The sequence below is a fragment of the Schistocerca nitens genome, chromosome 6 (assembly GCF_023898315.1).
Source record: "Schistocerca nitens isolate TAMUIC-IGC-003100 chromosome 6, iqSchNite1.1, whole genome shotgun sequence".
Taxonomy (NCBI): domain Eukaryota; kingdom Metazoa; phylum Arthropoda; class Insecta; order Orthoptera; family Acrididae; genus Schistocerca; species Schistocerca nitens.
Genome location: NC_064619.1, coordinates 598,759,927 through 598,782,133, shown reverse-complemented (window position 1 = coordinate 598,782,133; position 22,207 = coordinate 598,759,927). Strand labels below are relative to the sequence as shown.

Here is a 22,207-nt window from a genome sequence, read left to right as displayed (position 1 = left end):
CTTACCCAAAATCTTACTGCGTCAGTGTGCCAGTGATTTAGTTGCCACAAGATTTGTATAGTGGAAATTCATCTAGCCTCATATCGTGCTTTCCGACACGATGTCAGTAATGATGAAAGGGAATGGAAAAACTGAATCTCATCGGAACAGCATTTCCGGTGGTAACATGCTTCACACTGCAAAAAGTGAAGGACCTGTGCTGGGACTGGCTGGTTGGTCGTACACTCACCTGATCGCGTAAGGGCCATGAAGCAGGCTCCGAGGAAGAAGGTGTACCTCGCCCTGGCCTTGATGCGATCCGTGATGGGGGGCACGGTGAGACGCGACACGAAGTCGCCGGCGGCCATCATGGTGAGGCAGAGCGCCGTGTCGGTCATCGAGAGACCCACGTGGCGCTGCAGGTAGAACGGCAGCAGCAGCGAGTAGTTCACCGTCGACGTCATCATGCACGCCGTGCCCAGCAGCACGTTCAGGTACACAGGGTTCCGCAGCAGGTCCAGGTCCATGAAGGCGACCACACGTCGCCACATCGGCTGCGGCTCTGCAACAACCCAAAAGATACTGTCAGACTCAGACTTCGATACTTTACTGCTCCATACATGACTTGCTGTGGGGCCTGGTCCATCAAGTCCACCAACCCCCTTCCAAAAGGGCTGTGATTCCGCAACAACGCAAGTTTCAGATTCTGCAAGTCATTGCAGCGCCTTTGGGCAACCCACAGTAGGTCCAGGAATACCAAAACGATTATAATTCTGCAATGATCAACAGTCTGATATTCTGTATGTTTCCCATACCGTACTACACTTTCGGATACAGCAGAGTAGGTTCAGGTCCTTTAAGGCCGCTACGCTCTATCAAACATTTGCAACTATGCAACAACCAAACAGATTGTTACAGATTCTACAGGTTTTTCTTTCGTTATAAACCTTTTTGTACGTCCCACAATAGGGCCAGTTTCACCAAGAAATAGGTGCACTTCTGCAACCACGAGCAGATAGTTTTGTGTTGTTGTTCACTCTTTGTTACGCTTTTTGATATATCACAGTAGGTTGAGTTCGATCAAACTACAATGGCCCGTCGAAAAGGCTGCGATTCCTTGACAACGCAAGCAATAATTTCAGGTTCTAAAAGTCCTTCTCCACTTTATCCGTCGTTCTTTACGTTCCACTTTAGAAAAAGTTCCATAAAGACCACAACCCTGTGACACATTCCCTGTAGTTCCATAAAAAACTGAAAAATATCTATAACAAAGTCATTCACTCACTATAGTTGTTTTTTCGTATCCCACAGCAAGTCTCTCCCACACTGTTGACCTCTAGTCACGCTAGGATCATATAGAGTATCTCCACAGATAAGTGACTGGTTCGGTGAATACTTGACTAATAAAACCCATTACGTTAAAGAAGACGTCGAATATTCAATAGTAACGAAACTAATTGTTAGATCTGCCACAAGGAAAGTATAACCACGTTTCATATTCTCATCATATAAAAAAACCTTTTCACAGAGAGGATCTGCAGCACCATCATATTTTTCACTGATGATGCTATGATCAACAGGAAAGTACCGTTGTTGAACGATCGCAATGAATTGCAGAATATCTTGGAGAAAATTTCCGTTTCACGTAATGAATAGAAGTCCTCTTTCAAAGTGGTTGGTTGCAAGTTAATGCCACAACACAGAGAAATTTGCCCATAGTATCCGATTAATGGTGTGCTTCTTGCGCAATTCGCATCGCTGAAGTGTTAAGAGTTAATACTAAGAAGCGATATAAAACGTGACGAAGACGTAGATTCAGCATTAGGGAATGCGAATAGAACGATGTGTCTTAAGGGTTCTAGGAAACTGCAATGCATCTGTAAAAGAAATAACATCCAATACACTAATAATGATTTTGTTATATAGTTGTAGCGTTTGCATTCCTTATGAAGTAAGTGTGAAAACAGATGTCGATTACGCTTCTAGGATCGTAACAGTTCGGTGTAGCCCTTACGAAAGTGTAACAAAAATGCTCGGGAAACATAAATGGGAAGTCTTGGAAGATAGCGTAGTTATCACGAAAATACGTTGGGTATATTTAGAGAGCTAGTATTAGAAGGAGACTGTGGGCTCATTCTGCTGCCACCATCGTACGCAGTACCTGATCAAAAGTATCTGGACATGTGTTAATGGACATTTATATGGCATGTGTCCACCCTTCGCCTTTTGGATACTTGGAGTCTGCTGGGACACATTCAGTGTGGTATCTGAATGTCTGTGATGGAATGGTAGCCCATTATTCCTCAAGATCCAGAACTAGAGAAGGTAGTGATTTGGAGTTGAAGGTGGCATCCGGTACGAAATCGAAGTTCTAAGTCATCACACAGAAATTACATCGTGTTCAATTTCAAACAAATTGAAAAAAATTGTTCCGTATATTGAGTGTATTCGCGTAAATTTCTGTTATGATTTTATACAACGTATGATGCAAAACTGATCTACTTTATATTTAATGTAGCGCGATAGCCCAGTTAGGCATATTAAGAACATCTTAGGATACGCTACAACGAAAGACGACTTCGTATAACAACAGACAGTCAGCAGCGGCACTGGCGTGCACGTCGTAGATAGCAGTGGCTGCACGTGAACTCGGTGTGCGCTGATTTCGGAAACTTTATTAAGGTTGTGCGGGAATTTTAAGTTAGGATTTAACACGAACCGGGAACTATTTCAGAAGACAAGGAATGGAAGAATGTGGAAGTGCTTTGACGACTGCGTTTTGGAAGTTGTGGAATCGCGGTTCAGCATGATGCATCGTTAAGCACCTGGCAGATTGTTCCGTTATTAAAGGAGACAGACGTTGGTAATTTAGATCGCGGATATGGACTTGGGAGAGGAAGAAAACCTTTAGTAAAAGGACCAGCTGAAATGTGTGGACTTAAGTATAGCCACTTCGAACGGTGTTGAACCATAAACTGTGACAATATAAACTTTGCCTTTCCGAACTGTGGTACAGGGCAACAGCAGGAACAAACGATCAACGACTACTTGCACGGTAACAACAGACTAAAATCAGAATCGATATTGTAAGGATCATTCTTAAGTTTTATTTGTGACGGAAGTCTGAATAAATATGCTCGTCCAGGGAAAATAAAGTGGAAAGGGGAGTATACGTTCTATGTATAGATTTATAGTGTTTCTGTTGCATATCGATACTTCGTCTTGCTTCAGATATCTGAGGCGTGATCGAGAGAACGTAACGTTCTCATAGTGCGGTTGGTCAAAACTTGTGTTTCATACGGTATCAACAACATAGTAAGAAGAAATTCGCCATTGTGGTCGACCGTCATCTTCCCTGGTCCAGCAGAAGACGCAAAGATTATAGCTCTCTACGTCAGAGAACTGACTCCCAACGGAGGCGGAACATGGAGGTATGTCTTTGCAGTTCCATTGCAATTCCATCTCTGGCGAAATTTTCTCAATTGTATAACCAACAGTATTTTGCAAGGATCGTAAAAACGTCTTTGAACCAAGTGGGAAACGAAACATTTCTGTAGGAGTAGGAAATTACAATAAATTATTTAGTAACGCATTTCTTTTTAAACCTCGAGAATGATTTCAACTCCACTCTATCATAGCATTCAACAGCAACGTGTACGTAATATCACAGTTTAAGCATTTAATGAGGCTTTCTGATGTGACGTAGCTGATTACTTGCATGCATTTACCGTCGTTATATATCATATAATTAATGTAATGGGTAACATACGTTAGAATATTGTAAGACAGTTCAATTCCCTTATACTTCAGTTGCATGAAGAACTGACGGATAACCTGTCTAACAACAAAATAGCTTTTATCCACACTATTTAATAAATTTAATTACATGATGTAGCTCACTGTTGTTATTGTTATTGTCATTGTCTTACTTGTTTTTGTCGACTGAGAGAGTATAAGTGATACGAGTGTATGTTTTCGTTACTCGTTTTCTTCCTGTGATAGTCTCAATAATTAATTGGTAATTGAAGGAAAGATCGGGAATTAGTGCAGTCCAGGTGTTTGACTGGTGGAATAAAATAACAGGTGATCAGTGCCCAAGATGACTCACACATTAATATTGGAATTATCATGTTTTAACGAGCTGGTAACTAAAGACGTCTTGTTCTTAGTGAATAGAAACACCATTGAGAACAGGGATAAATAGTTTGATATGTGTTTATGAGAACGGGGTATTCCCTTTCTAAACGCAAGCGAGTTGCCTGAATAATAGGAGCTCTCCATTGTTATTAACAACTTTTCAGCTACATAACATTACTACAAAGAAACAGACACATTTTACGCTTTAATGAGTCGAATACACTCCTTTAAACTGCACGATGACGACATGACTTGACAGACTCTCCATATTTATTCTACGAAATGTGCATTTCACAGTTTTATTGATGGGTGTTTCTTGATAAGTCTCCTTCACATGGTAGGATTCTACTGCGGGATTACCTCTTTGTCAATAATCTTTGACTTACCTCTGTGATTTGAAGAGCCCAGTTTATTGTAAATTTCCATCCACAGCAGTCAATATTTTTCAAACAGGATGACGGCAATTGCAAAACGTCTCATTGTTCTTCCTTTTGGCTTTCTAAACAGCACACCCTGCTGCGCTGTCCATTAAACGTGCATCTGCAAGTCAGCATAGAAAGTGGCGCTCTACCTTCAAAAATCAGTCCAGAACTGTAAATCACATGGATGCATCTCTAGCGATTGAGTGTGGTTCTTCAAAGTATTTACATCAGCGTCGTTGTCACAATCAGTTCTTTCCTATGGAACGAGAACAGGCTACAAACACTTACGCCACTAGTACTGTTCGTTTAAGATTTCAAAGAACTCAATTTTTTATTCCTCTGACGTCCGTACAATCTTGAGCCTAAAGATTTGGCTCAAACAGAGTAAACAATTTATAATGTTTACACTTGTATTCATTTCGATCCCCATCTGAGATTCAAAGGTAAAATCAGGCCTAGTCTGAGGAACAGACCACGAGAAAATACCACATTCCCATCCTGGGAAAGGTCCTGCTGGAATTCGTTTGCTGATTCCACATGTGTGTCACGTGGACGCGTGTGATGAGTTATTTACAATCTGACGAAGTGATTATGTTGCTCTGAATGCGGGGTAGCACCAAGGTGACTGCGATGCTTAATGGCTTCGTCCGACGGACACGAGGAGGCAAACCAAATTTCAGGTACAGTTTTTCGGTGTAATGTTCATAGTTAAGGACTTGGATCGATTTTGGTAACATGAATGACCTTGAGAAATCAGCTGTTATGGTTATCTGTTTGGTCAGGACGATGACTGTTTCGCTTCAGTTCAATATATGACGTACATAAGTCCTTCGTCAGGCTAATATTTCTTTTCCTTCGCTGCCCAAACAGTCACTCCATCCAAATAACATGATGTTTTTAGAAACGAAACGGATCCTGACAACCCAAGAATTTTAAAATCGGGTGAGCGTTTAAATGGGGTGGAAATCTGTCGTGGAAGAGAAAATCTGGCAGCTACAACTGGATTTACAAAATCAGTACTGAAGTATTTAAAAGACAAATAAGAAACTGCATTGGGAAGCAGGTTTGCGAAAACTGAATTTGGGAGCCTACACATTACTGAGACCTTTGGAAATTAACCCAGGACACTGGCGCACCGTCTTTTGATCGGGAACTGTACGCTTCCACCTCTCCTTCACTTGCCATCTAAATATTGCGAAAATTTCTTCCACTATGAAGACTCGAAATGGCTACTTGGTAAGAGAGCGCCACTTCACTGGTGTGTGTTAGCGATCTCGGCTACGGAGGAAGAGTAGAAGTTCAAACGTTTTAAGTGTATTTTTTTGCTGCTGTGTTCTCAGTATTCTGCTATATGTCCCTAGAATTGTCCTAAATTTGTTCCTAATGCCAAAACACGGAGAAAACGTTTCAAACAAATAACCAGAAATGCATGGTAGAAGAAATGCAAGCAAGGCATTCTTTGATTTGAAACCGCTGCTGAGACGTTGTTGTTAATGCACGCATGTAAGGTCTAGAAATAAAGTGTGATCAGTGTGTCTCATACTTGTCCATCTCAAACAGCTACAAAAAATTCTTACTCTGAAACAGAATAACGAAGAAAGTCATTCAAAGGAGGAAAGACCAAGGCTGCTGTATGCCATGCCGTACTTCATCTCAAAGACCAGCCACGTTTATCTGTTACGAAACAGGAAGACCCGTTGGTGATGTAGACCTGTTGACGGTGTTGACATTTCTTCCTCAACAGCACTGGAAGTTCTAGAGTAAACTTAAAAACATCTGGTCGCTAGAAGAAAAGAGAAATCAATATTGAAAGATTTATTTTCTAAGTTAGTTCATAATTATTTCGCAGAGAACGGGAATCAATAATTAAAGGTTTATTTTCTAATTTGTCTCATTATATTTGTATTGATGAGGCGATCAGCAAATTTCTACGGTATCAGAATGCCTTATCAATTTTTTGGATTCAAGTTAGGTTCTCCAGACCAATATCAAATATGGAATTTAGAATGTTTGACATTTCCACTCTTGTCATATACAAGGTGATGCAGCCCTCAGTTTTATATCTGACCCGAAAACATCTGTTCGTCTGGTATGTTCAGCAAACACAGATATAATAGATTTACCGCGTCACCGTAATAGAACGCCTTATTGTTATAATATTGTTAAACAATGGAAATGATGAGTGTGCTGTCTAGATAATTAGACATTGAAACTCCGATGAAACACTGCGGTGACATTGTGACCACGTTAAGACTTACTTAAACATGCTATACTCTGCAACAGTCATGTTGCAGTGAACAGCAGCGTATTGGGTAAGGACGGACCGAACGTTGCGGACAAGTCTTGCGTTTAAGGGGCTCCGGAAAGGCTCAAAATCATGAAAAGTTCAATTTTTACTTTTTTGCGTTTTCTGAATCTGCAGACTATTACCTTTTAATAGATATATAATTTATTCAATTCCGAAGACTACAACTATTTTTAATTTTTTTTGAAATGTGTTCTACATGGGCGTGACCCACTGTGGCGCTGTTAAACTGCTGTCAAATGGTGTTATTATTAACGTCCGTGTTCATGAGGTACATTTTAGTGATGTGAGATAAAGTATTTGTTGTGGCTAATCTGTGATGGTTCAATATATATCGCTGGTGTGATTGTCGATTGTTTCATGTTTATTTACTCTGTCGTTATCTCGAAAATATTCGTAATGAATTCTGTTTCTTGAGTCTCTGTTTTGTTGAAGTATAATAATGAGTAAAAGTAAAGTTATTAGAAATCCTCTGAAGGCTTTTAAGAAAAGGAGAAATGTTGGAAAGCCAAAGGTATTTAGAAATATGGGAATGAAGATAGGTTCTAACATGGTACGAGCGATGCTTGCTTTAGACAATGAACGCCTTCGGGCTGCAGCCAGGGCTGTAAAGAGTCTAGAAATACACTCCTGGAAATGGAAAAAAGAACACATTGACACCTGTGTGTCAGACCCACCATACTTGCTCCGGACACTGCGAGAGGGCTGTACAAGCAATGATCACACGCACGGCACAGCGGACACACCAGGAACCGCGGTGTTGGCCGTCGAATGGCGCTAGCTGCGCAGCATTTGTGCACCGCCGCCGTCAGTGTCAGCCAGTTTGCCGTGGCATACGGAGCTCCATCGCAGTCTTTAACACTGGTAGCATGCCGCGACAGCGTGGACGTGAACCGTATGTGCAGCTGACGGACTTTGAGCGAGGGCGTATAGTGGGCATGCGGGAGGCCGGGTGGACGTACCGCCGAATTGCTCAACACGTGGGGCGTGAGGTCTCCACAGTACATCGATGTTGTCGCCAGTGGTCGGCGGAAGGTGCACGTGCCCGTCGACCTGGGACCGGACCGCAGCGACGCACGGATGCACGCCAAGACCGTAGGATCCTACGCAGTGCCGTAGGGGACCGCACCGCCACTTCCCAGCAAATTAGGGACACTGTTGCTCCTGGGGTATCGGCGGGGACCATTCGCAACCGTCTCCATGAAGCTGGGCTACGGACCCGCACACCGTTAGGCCGTCTTCCGCTCACGCCCCAACATCGTGCAGCCCGCCTCCAGTGGTGTCGCGACAGGCGTGAATGGAGGGACGAATGGAGACGTGTCGTCTTCAGCGATGATAGTCGCTTCTGCCTTGGTGCCAATGATGGTCGTATGCGTGTTTGGCGCCGTGCAGGTGAGCGCCACTATCAGGACTGCATACGACCGAGGAACACAGGGCCAACACCCGGCATCATGGTGTGGGGAGCGATCTCCTACACTGGCCGTACACCACTGGTGATCGTCGAGGGGACACTGAATAGAGCACGGTACATCCAAACCGTCATCGAACCCATCGTTCTACCATTCCTACACCGGCAAGGGAACTTGCTGTTCCAACAGGACAATGCACGTCCGCATGTATCCCGTGCCACCCAACGTGCTCTAGAAGGTGTAAGTCAACTACCCTGGCCAGCAAGATCTCCGGATCTGTCCCCCATTGAGCATGTTTGGGACTGGATGAAGCGTCGTCTCACGCGGTCTGCACGTCCAGCACGAACGCTGGTCCAACTGAGGCGCCAGGTGGAAATGGCATGGCAAGCCGTTCCACAGGACTACATCCAGCATCTCTACGATCGTCTCCATGGGAGAATAGCAGCCTGCATTGCTGCGAAAGGTGGATATACACTGTACTAGTGCCGACATTGTGCATGCTCTGTTGCCTGTGTCTATGTGCCTGTGGTTCTGTCAGTGTGATCATGTGATGTATCTGACCCCAGGAATGTGTCAATAAAGTTTCCCCTTCCTGGGACAATGAATTCACGGTGTTCTTATTTCAATTTCCAGGAGTGTACAAGCAAGAGTAAACAGGGGGAGGAACAAGAGGGAGCTGGGCGAGGAGTTTGCAGAGGATGAAGATAATCCATCCTGTGGACCTGGAATGCACTAAAAAGTTAATCCAATCTTTGTCGCTCGATTCCCAAAACTTTTATTTTCTCATACTAATTACATGTTTTCTAAGGATCTTCCAAACATATTTGTTTCAAACTTTCAGTAAATGTTACACAGTACCTTCTGCATAATTTAACACAGCCTTATTTGAATATATAAATAAAAAATTGCAAAAAAAATGTTGTGAATTTTCATTACAATTGAAAAAAATCATATTTAATAACTGAACTAAAATTTTGTAAAATCCCTGTGTTAAGTTGTAGCCCATATTCCAATAAATAATCTGTGAAAAGTTCAACTTCCTACCTCAAATACTTTGTGAGGAAAGATGTAATTTATAAGCGTTATTTAACATTGCAAGTATAGGGCGTTCCGGAGCCCCTTATGGTGTGGCGTTCGAATCATTTACATTTGTTTGGTTTTACATTACGCACGCAATGTACGTGAAATATCTTTCTACGCAAACTCTATATGGATGGACGTGCCATAAGAAGGGCCTATTTGACAGCAGGCCGGACAAATGTGAAAGAGAAATAAGGAGTATAATACTGTACTTATTTTATCATATCAGCAGATGCTCAAGCGATGACCGTTTTGGTTTACACAAATCTGGGTAAAATGCTGCATACATCTTTTCGCGCACCGAAGCATTCGCGGTACTACTGACCTGTAAGTTTCCGTGATGAGGTGCCGGAGGTGATCGGAATTTTCCGGCACCTGATTGTAAGCTACGTGTCTCAAGTGCCCCAACAGGAAGAAGTAATGAAATAATGGTGTGGATTGTGCAAGTCTTATTTCAGGTGACGCCACATTTGGCTACTTGAGCGTCGGTGACGATGAGAAGGACAGGACAACACCCAGTCCAGAAGCGGAGAAAATCTCCAACCCAGCCGGGAATCGAACCCAGACCTGCTGCATGGTAGGTACACACGTTACCAGTCAGCTTAGCAGGCGGACAATAGGAAAAAAGCCGATGGTGTCAGAGGTTATCTGACAGTCCAAGCCACAGGTGTTCCTCTTCTTATCCATATCCCTAGAAGTTCCTCGTTCAAATGGTTACGAACGGGCGAAGTCGAATGTGGTGAAGCACTATCTTGTTGAAACCACATCATTAAACAATCTTGCAATGGTACATCCTCCAGCAGTAGTGGAAGTTCCTGACACAGAAAGCGCAGGTATCGCGTGCGAGTCAAACGGAACTCAAAACAAATACGATCCAATAAAGCGATCACCTAAGATTCCACGCCAGGCATTCGCTCCCCATAGTACTAGGCAGGCTACCTGTTGCATCGAGCGAGGATTGTCGGTACACTAATAGTGCATATTCTGACGACTGATGGTCCAATCATTATGGAATCGCGATTCGTCGGAGAGCAAGACGCGCGATATGAATTCTGCATCATTTTCCAGAATGCCTAAAAGCCACTGACAAAAATTCATTCGAGCTTTGAGATCCCGCCCGTGGAGCTCTTGGTATAATAGTAGATCGTATGGGTGAAATTTATGTGCATGCGACTGGATGTTGTTCAGCTGTTGAGACATTGCCCTTGTACTCATGTTGGGATTAGTAAGAGCTGTATCCAAGACGGGTTTTCGCCACGTGTTACGGTCCTCTATCTCATGGATGATGCTTTTTGAATCACAGTTGTTGTCGTCACACGTCTTTCAGCACAAGCGAAATGTCTTTGCAGCCGGGTGTCACCTGCCAAGTTACCGTTCCTTAGTCAGAAGTACTGCCTACATCACATTTTCTTGCTTTACCATAAATAACAAGCATGTCAACGTATTCGTTTGTGAAAAACATGACAACTGGCGGAAGAGACCACATTCAGGCCATATACCAGCGCAGTATCAATAACAGCGACGTTTTCTTGTTTGAATGTGGCAAACGTTGGCCTGTGTGCTTACGTACTAACACATCATACCGATGCAAAATTTTCTGAACAATGTTGGATCCGAACAATTGATAACACGTTTCAGTGAGTGCTTGGCGAGGGCCTAACCAGAGCCGCCATGCCATTCTGTTGGAGGCATATTTGTACTACGAGTAGCTTAGATACATACTTCGTCACTTCGTTGTTTAATACATTATTTACTTCACTGTCACCTCATTTTAAACATTAATTTCGCTCGTAGTTACACCCAGTCACTAGGCTCCACATTACTATAGTTACGTGGTAGACCAACGTAGATAAATTATTTAAAGGAATGATGTTTTGCGAACAGCCTATACCACCTTTCAGGTGTGTTCATTCTTCGTTTGCAAAATGAGCTTACTGGAAATTAATGTTATAAATTAAGTAAACAGGAGAAGGTCAACCTTGTGACGACTTCACACGTTTGTTGTAATGCATCAGATAATTTCGATAGGGGCATCTAAATCACCACTCGTGACAACGCTACAGTTCTATGAAGGAACGCGTTATCGTACCCATGTTTATTGGGATTTCGGTTTTGGTCGTTACTACCACCTCCCATAATATTCGATACTTTTTAAGACCATTTTATACGTGAAATTTGCCGCTCTTCTCTAATGTTCAATATATATGTATATATATGGACCATTTTAATTCATAGTGGAAAATAAATTGCGACAGAGATGAGAGACAGCAAAACGTTGCAGATAAATGTCAGAGGAGGCAAAGAAGGCCATGCTTTGCTATTAACGGTCGTGGCCTCGAAAGCGATTTTCAAGAGGATTTGGAGATTTAAGAGAGTCTTTAAAACGGGAACGCTAAAATTTGTTTCAAGATTTGAAAAGAATGGCAATTTTACGTACAAAATGACAGATTATTCAAGGTCACGCTAAGGTTCAACCAAGGTCAAATAAGCAAATATGTTTTTAGTTGAAGTAGGGATTAACGCGAAATACGAAAGGATATATCAAAATAAAATGTTAGACGCAGATTGTAAGGGGCATAAGGGCCCACGTGTCATTATCGTGTCACGATTTTAAAGGTAATTATCTAAGGTCATTCGAAAGCTGAGTTTTGTTTCATAGAAACCCCTATTTATGATGTCGGATTTGGAAATAGAAAACAGAGATTTGTAATTTAATTTTTAATTAAGGTGTTTACTGCCAAAAACAAATACTTAACAATCGTGTAAATGTCATTGTGGCATTTTCAAGCTAGAAAAAAACATGAATAAAAAGTAGATCGTTGATTTACAAATCATCGAATGAGTTCCTGAAATATCATTTGTCGGAATGCCCCTTCCAGTTTGTACCCAACATTGCATTTCTTGTATCCCTTCTGCATTATCAGTTACTCCCTGCTAGAACTAAAATCATATTTGCTTATTTGACCTTCATTGAACTAGCGATAGCCTTGAATAATGCGTCATTTTATACGTAAAATTTCCCGCCAAATCTTGAACCAAATATTAGCGTTCCCATTTCGGAAAAAAAATCACTTTCAAGGTCACAGCCATTAGCTGCAATGCGTGACCCTCATTGCCACCTACGACTTTTATCTAAAACATTTAGTTCAACCTCATCTCTATCCCGAGTCATTGCCCCCATGGTCCACCCTATATATGCAACGACGTGAGCAAAGTTCGAAGGCCAATGTCTTCCGCATTTCAATATGCAGCTTCTCACCGGCAAGCCTGTCGTAATGCTTCGGTCACATTCCTGGCAAAGTTTCAAATATACGAATACATATCTGGATTGACGCATCCACCTTCTGCTAGGAAGAACGTGGGGTTCTCTATGGTGATTCAGGAAGAATGGCACATAATTTGTCACTTGATTCCTTAGTGAAAGTAAACCGAAAGAATCCTATGAACATGTGTCTGATTTCCGATCGTTACGGAACTTTAGTAGGTTGAAGATTACACACATCCATGAATGGTTATGAAACACGTGTGCATATTACGTACGGAAATGCCGTGTAGGCGATGTGGTCGAAAGAATGATGGTGGGACACATGACTGATGTATCCTACAAGAGGTGTTCAGGAAGTCCTCCACCCATATCAACGCACTTGTCAACACGTTGGAGGGTGTGTTTTGTTGCGTATCGAACATCAACTCGGCGGGCCTTAATTCGGGCAACAGATCGGTGATGTGCACGGCAAGTTCTTCACGTGTATCCACCTTTGCGAACACATCCCCTGTAACTACCCTCATAAACAGAAGTATAATGGGGTTAGGTCGGGTAATCTGGCAGGCCAGATAATGTATCCGCCACGGCCACTCTACCGTTGAGGAAATATGTTATTTAGGTACTGGGGTACTTGTCTGATACAGTGAACCGGTAATCCATCATGTTGCAGGTACATTTCCCGTCGTTGTTCTAATTTCACGTCTTCTAAAAGTGTAGGGAGGTCTTCTATCAGGAAATGTGCGTATGAAGCGGCTGTCATGCGATTTGGCAGGAACACAGGCCATATCATCAGGTCATCAATCATACCACACCAGACGTTCACTGAGAACCTAACTTGAAATTTTGTTTCCCTAGTGTCATGTCGGTTCTCCATCGCCCATGTATGAGAATTGCGGGTGTTCAAGATATTATTGCGTATGAAGGTAGCCTCACCTGAAAATCAAGTGTACTGAAATCTGCTTATTGAGTAACCTGGATGCAGATGGTGCATGAGCTACAGATGGAACGGGTGCAAGCCCTCGGAATTAACGAACGCCACACTCGCGTTTTGTGGAATAACGAGCTGACGACTTATACGCCGTGATGGGACACAAGTCAGTCGTACTATTGCAGTAAAATCTTCCCTTTCCTCAGCTGACTGGATGATCTCACGTTCTGAAGTTACGTGTACATTGGGTAGAGTTCCAGATTCACACAATTTGAAAAACCCTGGGAAATATTTTGGTACAGTGGTTCGTCGGTCAGGGAAACGTATCTGATATTGTCACAGCCGCACAGCACACAAACAAGATGTCTGCGTATTATACGCAACGGCATGTAGGTATTCACTGACACAATGGACATGCTCAATTAATCAACACTCAAGCACGACACGCACACAGTCTTACAACTGCTGACTGATCCAAACGACGACTGCACACTGAGTATGCTTGCAGCTGTTGCATGGTGCGATGTTACATGCTGCCCTCTGTTGGAAGTCCGCCCATATCTTGTAGAATGGATCAGTCATTCGTCCCACCGTTATTCTGTCCAGCACAGCGCCTACACAGCATTTCGGTAATTAATATTCACACTTGTCTTCATATCCATTCATGGATGTGTGAAGCCCTCAACCTGTTCCAGTTCTTAAAGATCGAAAATCGTACACGCGTGTTCATAGGACTTTTTCGGTTTATTTTCATATGCAGAATCATCTAATTACGTGACATTCCTTCTGACTCATCCTTTATATGTTTCCTAGACTTTTTTACTTATTTCTGTGTCCGCCCCGACAGCTGAGTGGTCAGTGCGAAGGACTGTCACGCCAGGTGGTCCGGGTTCGATTTCCGCTGGGTCGGAGAATTTCTCCGCTCAGGGACTGCGTGTTGTGTTGTCTTCTTCATCATCATCTCATCCCCATCGAAGCGCAAGTCGCCGAAGTGGCGTCAACTAAAAAGACTTGCACCAGGCGACAGGCTAAAAATGGTTCAAATGGCTCTGAGCACTATGGGACTTAACATCTGAGGTCATCACTCCCCTAGAACTTAGAGCTACTTAAACCTAACTAACTTACGGACATCACACACACCCATGCCCGAGGCAGGATTCGAACCTGTGACCGTAGCGGTCGCGCGGTTCTAGACTGTAGCGCCTAGAACCGCTCGGCCACTCCGGCCGGCCCAGGCGACCGGTCTACCCGACGGTAGACCATAGCCACACGACATTTCATTTCACTTCACTTATTTCTGTACAAGATCTTGCCCCTAAGGATTTTCAGTTTCATATACATATTTTACGTGTGTATCAAGTAACACCGGAAAACTTCAGGGACAGGAAAGATTCCATGTAAGTTATAGAAATAAGTATAAAGTGTCTGTCTAGCAAACATCGGCTCTAAAATACGTAACTTAGGAGGTATTAGCTCTTTTCATCGTCACTACTATGAAACAGAATTTCTACTGCAAGATCTTTGCATTACATATTTTGGGAGCAGGAATTATTGACCAAAATAAGAAATAATTATCTAGTAAACGTGGGATCTAAAATGCATATTTTAAGATCTGTGAGTACTTGCTCATAATCGCTATATGAAACACGTCTCTTCTACTGAGCTCTTAAGGTACGCATTTTAGATCCCATGTTTAGTAGACATTTTTTCTTCTCTTGGGCCACTCTACTTCCTCCTAAAATATGGAAAGCAAAGAGCTTGCACTAGAAGAGATGCTGTTCAAGTATTGAAGATAAGCAAGTGCTCATATCCCTTAACATATGAGCCTTAGAGTCCTTGTTTACCAAACATTTTCTCTAAGTTTTTTGTATGGAACCTGTATCTTAAGTTTGTCATATTTTGAGTTTGAACCTATGTCCAGAAACGTACCGTTTCCGTGCTACAACCATCTGAAACCATGTTTGTAACGCGACCACTTTTACAAGTAATTTGTTAGGCGTGACCCAGTACACCACTTGTTTTACAATGCCACTCATTAACAAGCAAAGAAACAAAAAGGAAACGTAATCAGTTTTCATAAACACTGTTGTTTGTAGTTTATTCCGGTGTGCGGCGTCTCCTTGGAGCACCACAGCCACGCCTGCTGACGGTGAAGGAACCCCTTTCGCGAAACCATTGCGTAATTGTGGCGGAAGGGGTGTGCGATGGAATCGGACGCTAATGTTCTTGATAAAGGCGACCATTATCGTGAGCTTCACCATACGGATCATGTCGGTGTATTCTACAAACGTGTACTCAAGCATGTTCCTCTAACGCTCACAGACACGTGAATGACGTTCGAACCAGGCCAGAAAGGCAGAATAGACGTCTAATGATATCAGCCGATCCGACGTAAGTACTCCCTACCATGACTACCCTGTTACATATCTACCTCGCAAACATGTTTTCAAACTGCTGTGGCATGGAAACGGTACGTTTTCGGTCGTGGGTTCCAGTTCAGAAATTGTCTGATCATTCCCCTCTACAAATCCTCGATTTAGAAAATTATCGGAAATATTACCAATAGATGGCGCTATAAGCGATTTAACGTGAATGGGGTCAGCTACGAATGACAGATGAATCGCAATACGACGGCTGCGGTTTGAGTTGCACATTACACCATCCGAACTGTTCAACGTGCATAACTGCGCAAGTACGGCAGTCAACAGTTGTGGCACTGTTAGTTAAGTAGTGGTCTACCACGGACAGGTCGTACCATATCGGATGGTAAAATCGGTTTTTAATTGTCTCGAGGCCAAAAACTGCATACAAAGGAAAACATCATGTTTTTAATTGTCCTGGAGCCAAAAACCGCATAGATATGGCAGACACGTTTTTAATATTTTTAAGGCAACTGAAGCATTCTACTTCACTGCTACGTCACTTCGTAAAAATGTTCCCTGACTAGGACTAGTTTCATTCTACAACACAGCGGATATCCGGCGACGGCGGCGGCAGCGAGAAAATACAGTGTGGACCAGGTGGGGACATATCTTGGACTCTACACGTACACCAGTACATAAGCCACGAAGCACGGCAACAGGGTCAATACTGTCTCACCAGTACAGTATCAGATCTTATGCCACTAGTTTATTGCTCGTTTATATCGCCATTGTTATTACAATAGTCCCGTTAGCTTTCCCCATTCTCTATAGTAACTAAATATTTCAAACCAATGCAGAAATTTAACCTTTCTTTCAAAAAAGGTTTAGTTAAAAACCAAAAATTTGAAGATTGCTTTTATGGCTAATTGATTTTTCATTTTTTTCTCGCTTGTTAGTAAAAAATAAAAACCATCTATTACAACTGAAACCAAAGAAATACCGAAAACTAACTATTATTCAGAACTAAAATACCTGTATCAGTTTCAACCGGTCGGTTTTTCCCACCCCTACAGCGCCATCCGATACGTTGTTCGGCCGTTTTTCGCCGTGTCTTAAGAACACAGGTTCTCCAGCACCCCGCGAGGTGAACAGTGAGCAACCAGGTGGGGAAGCATGTTTTACGTTTACTGTGCAGTGATTGACAGTTGCAGAAGGCGTGAGTCATCCTTCTGTCTGGACGGTACTACGTGAACAACTGCTGCATCAATAGCATCTTCAGCGAACCCAGGCACTAAGGCTAGAGGAGCACCGAAGCAGACCGCAGTTCTGTCAGTGATTCTTGCAGAAGTATGCTGCAGATGCACTGTTTTCGTCGAAGATTTTATTTACCGACGGGACCGTGTTCGCAAGAGTTGGCGTTGTGAACTTTCATAACCAGTACTGTGGGACGATGGAAATTCCTATGCATTAGCAGAAAGAGGGTATCAACATCGTTTCATCATCAACATGTAGGCAGGAGTTCTGGGTGAAAACTCGCTAGGGCCATACATCCTGCCTCAAAGATTAAATGGGGCTCAATATTATCAATTACTTATTAATGTATTGCAGACCCTGTTGGAGGATGTGCCACGTCAGCAAAGACTAAGCACGTTTAAGCACGATGGCAGACCAGCACATTTTCTCCACAGTAAGCTTGAACATCTTATACTGATATTTCAGGACAGCTAGATTGGACAGGGACGCCCAACATCTTATCCTCCCCGTTTTCCAGACTTCTATATTCGCGGTTGCGGGGATGCTTGAAGGCATTAGTTTGGGCAACCCCAGTCAACGATGTCCAGACACTTTAGGACTGTGTCGTCAGCATATGCCAGCACTTACAGCAGAGGGGTGCATTGCCCTGGGCTGACGCCAGGTTGAGCACCTTCCACAAAAAGTGTCATGAATGGACGACAGGTTGAACCTACCTTACGAAGACGTGTACAGGTCGCCGAAAATACATTTTTCAGGACCCATGTGTAATTCTCTTTTTTCATGTTATTATGAGTACTACAACCTCCTACAATACTGGACAATACTGGTGTGAGTTGGTGAACAAGTGAACGTATATTAGAAAGAATGCGTTTCCACACCCAATTGTGATGGTCTTGTTTTCATGCTGAGATGTGTGCTACCACCTCTCAGTATACTGGCTACTTTTGTTTTCAGTCAGTATGAGCAGGTGGTACCACAACCTTGTCGGCCGGTGTGGCCGAGCGGTCCTAGGCGCTTCAGTCTGGAAGCGCGCGACCGCTACGGTCGCAGGTTCGAATCGTGCCTCGGGCATGGATGTGTGTGATGTCCTTAGGTTAGTTAGGTTTAAGTAGCTCTAAGTTCTAGGGGACTGATGACCTCAGATGTTAAGTCCCATAGTGCTCAGAGCCATTTTGAACCATAACCTTTCAAAATTTGGACACTACATTGTTAATCTCAAGAGGCACTATTCCATTTAAAAAGTGTATGTTTGCACAAAAAATACACTTTTTAAGTATTATTACAATCTATTGATGGGCTAACATTACGAGTTCTTGACTACCAATCAATTCTGTGGAAAGGGCACGTCAATAGTATTTTCCGTTTTTACAATATTTGCGGCGCAATTTTTATAGAGTGATCCAAAACTCTGTTAACATTTGAAAAAGCACTAATTCACGAATTAACGTGGGCAGAGACGTAAACACTGACACACATGCCTGAAATGACTTTGATTTTATTGAAACCAATAACGAGTGCAGAAACTTGATGAACACATGGGGCCTGATGCCGCATGACAATTGTGTATAAAATGATCTGTAGTAAGAAAGGTGTAGTCAGATCATCTTTAGCGAAGCTGATAAACATCGGCTGGAAGGTAAGAGTTCTATACAGGATGGTATGTCGCCCGATATATCAAAGGTCATTTGTGCACATCGTTTGGCGAAGATCGCGTACTGAGTCGCCACATCCGTCATTCTCGGACTCCCACGTTCCCAGACCGCATCCGTGTGATTACTGATCGTGGGGTTACCTTAAGTCGCTGACTACACCTCTCTTCCGACCTCATTACGGATGATAACAGACAACTTCCGTAGGCAATTTCTCACCATACCTACTGATACGCTGTGCAGTGCTGTTCACAACTTTGTCCTTCGACTACAAGTATTGTCGACGAATGACGGCCGAGATGCTGAAAGAGATGGTCTTTGCTAAAAATAAAAAAGAGATGGTCTTTGCTGAAAATCAATTGTCACGCTAATTATTGATTTTGTATCATATGAAACGCCATCTGTTGGATAACTTTTTTCAGTTTCAATAAATTCTTATGTCATTTCAAGCAAGTTTGTCAAATTTTTCTTCTCTACCTACATTATTCCGTGAAGTATTGAAAGAATTTTCAAATTTTAAGGACTTTTGGGTCACAATATATAGTTGTGTGAGACAATAGAACGTTGTAACTACCTTGATTCTGAATTGCAGGATACTGAAGTGAAACTCGGATGATAAACAGTTCAGACATGAAGAGGAGCTTAGAAAAATTGGTGGTCTACGAAAATGATGAAGATTAGAGGGATAGTTCCTGAAACAATTGAAGAAGTACTGAATCGAATTGCAGAGAAAATAAAATTGCGGTATAACTGAACTGAATGAAGGATTAGGTTGCTGGGACACATTCTGGGGTATCAAGGATAGCCTGTTTATTTATCAAGGGAAATATCTGGGGTATAGAGGGAGACTGACTGTGCTAAGCAGGCTGAAATGGATGAAGGTTGCAGTAGACGCGCACACGTGAAGAAACTTGCACAGGATAGACTGGCATCGAGATCTGCATCAAACTAATCATCGGATTCAAGACGATGACGAGAGGCGGGTTAGGCAGTGATGCGGCTACTCACTCTTCTGGAAGGTGCCCATTGCCGCTCCCGCGCCCTGTTCCTCGTCCTCCTCCCAGGTGGGTCCCAGGCGCATGCGGCGGTCCTCGGGCACGACGTCGGCCATGTCGCCCACCTCTGAGCTGGCCAGCGACGCCATGGAGGCGTTCCTCCTGGGCCGGCGCGGCCGCACCTCCTCGCCGGGCTCCGACTCGCCCTTGAGCAGCGTCAGCTCGTTGGCCGCAGGGCGGCGCTCGGCGTGCCACTCCACGGGGTGGAAGAAGAGCGAGCCGAGCGGCCCGTGCATGGCCACCCCGCCCAGCACCAGCAGCGCGCCGCTGAAGCCGTACATCTCCAGCAGCAGCCGCACCACGTGAGGCATCGCCATCTGGCCGCAGTTGGCTCCCGCCATCGACAGTCCCACGGCGCGGCCGCGAGACTCCACGAAGTACGTCTTGACTGCCAGGAAGCCCGACGGCGTGAACAGACCCATCCCCAGACCTGGTACAGCACAACAACGAAGCACTCACGTTACGTGGGGATCGTCACAGTTACTTGAAACTATGTGTGTTGCGCTGCACTTGGGCGGTGACATTGCTACATATTGGCAACCATTTTGTTAGCTTGGTGCAGTCAAGTGCGGCCTCGGGATTCGAGTACACACATCGTTTAATGAACAAAGTAAGAGCATATGGACTATCAGACCCATTGTGTGGTTGGATTGAAGAGTTCCTAGATAACACAATGCAGCATGTCATTCTCAATGGAGAGAAGTCTTCCGAAGTAAGAGTGATTTCAGGTGTGCCGCAGGGGAGTGTCGTAGGACTGTTGCTATTCACAATATACATAAATGACCTTGTGGATGACATCGGGAGTTCACTGAGGCTTTTTGCGGATGATGCTGTGGTATATCGAGAGGTTGTAACAATGGCAAATTGTACTGAAATGCAGGAGGATCTCCAGCGAATTGACGCATGGTGCAGGGAATGGCAATTGAATCTCAATGTAGACAAGTGTAATGTGCTGTGAATACATAGAAAGAAAGATCCTTTATCATTTAGCTACAGCATAGCAGGCCAGCAGCTGGAAGCAGTTAATGCCATAAATTATCTGGGATTACGCATTAGGAGTGACTTAAAATTGAATGATCATATAAAGTTGATCGTCGGTAAAGCAGATGCCAGACTCCGATTCATTGGAAGAATCCTAAGGAAATGCAATCCGAAAACAAAGGAAGTAGGTTACAGTACGCTTGTTCGACCGCTGCCTGAATAGTGATCAGCAGTGTGGGATCCATACCAGATAGGGTTGATAGAAGAGATAGAGAAGATCCAACGGAGAGCAGCGCGCTTCGTTACAGGATCATTTAGTAATCGCGAAAGCGTTACGGATTTGATAAACTCCAGTGGAAGACTCTGCAGGAGAGACGCTCAGTAGCTCGGTACGGGCTTTTGTTGAAGTTTTGAGAACATACCTTCACCGAAGAGTCAAGCTGTATGTTGCTCCCTCCTACGTATACCTCGCGAAGAGACCACGAGGATAAAATCAGAGAGATTAGAGCCCACACAGAGGCATACCGACAATCCTTCTTTCCACGAACAATACGAGACTGGAATAGAAGGGAGAACCGATAGAATTACTCAAGGTACCCTCCGCCACACACGGTCAGGTGGCTTGCGGAGTATGGATGTAGTTGTAGATGTAGATGACCAGGTGCACCAGAGCAAGTAAATGAAATGCAGTTACTCGCGCTTTTCCACAGACCAGCATCAAAATACTTATGAAACTAATGTCGAACTAATAGTTTATCAGCTATGTATATATGTATGATTTCTTCGTTTATATGACTGACTATATTGAATATTAATCAACCAAATACGTTGAGTAAGCAATAGTCACAGGAAGACCCTGGATGTGACGGTCTTATTGATATTGCCCTGATTTACTTATGTAATGGCTTCGCCAGAATCTCCAGATGTACTGTCCGAATTTTATCGCTTACAGAATCAGCAGACGCAGGCCTTACTGGATGCCCTTGGACAGCTCGTCCAGGGTCAATGTGCATTGCAAAATGATGCGGCAGCTGCCGCTCCACCGCTACCGCAGCCACAACACGCTGTTGCACCAACTTTCGTCCTTTTGATGCTGCACTGCAAAGCTGGACGGAGTGGTCACGCCAATTTGGATTCCATCTCGCCGGCTACAGAATTCAAGGTAACGAGCGGCAGCCTTTTTTGTTAGCATCCGTCGGGGTGCACACGTACCGTGTGATAGTCAAATTATTTCCCTGACGCGACGTAGCAACTCTGTCCTATGACGAAATTTTGTCTGCATTGGATGCATATTTCAAAGAATCAGTCAATGTAGTTGCAAAAAGGTATACCTTCTTTCGTACAAAACGTACGGCAGGTCAAACTAATCGGGAGTGGGTT

The 22,207-nt window shown here is 43.6% G+C and overlaps 1 protein-coding gene across 3 annotated transcripts in view; it reads right to left on the bottom strand.

The window, feature by feature from the left end:
• Positions 1-22,207, bottom strand: part of LOC126263167 (monocarboxylate transporter 2-like) — a 257,848-nt gene that overhangs the window by 182,062 nt on the left and 53,579 nt on the right. For all 3 annotated transcript variants that reach the window (XM_049960210.1, XM_049960209.1, XM_049960211.1), the window contains exons 5-6: positions 19,800-20,276; positions 230-541 (exon numbers count right to left, since the gene is read on the bottom strand). In XM_049960210.1, coding sequence (XP_049816167.1) covers positions 230-541; positions 19,800-20,276 — 789 coding nt within the window. The remainder of the gene's footprint in view (positions 1-229; positions 542-19,799; positions 20,277-22,207) is intronic.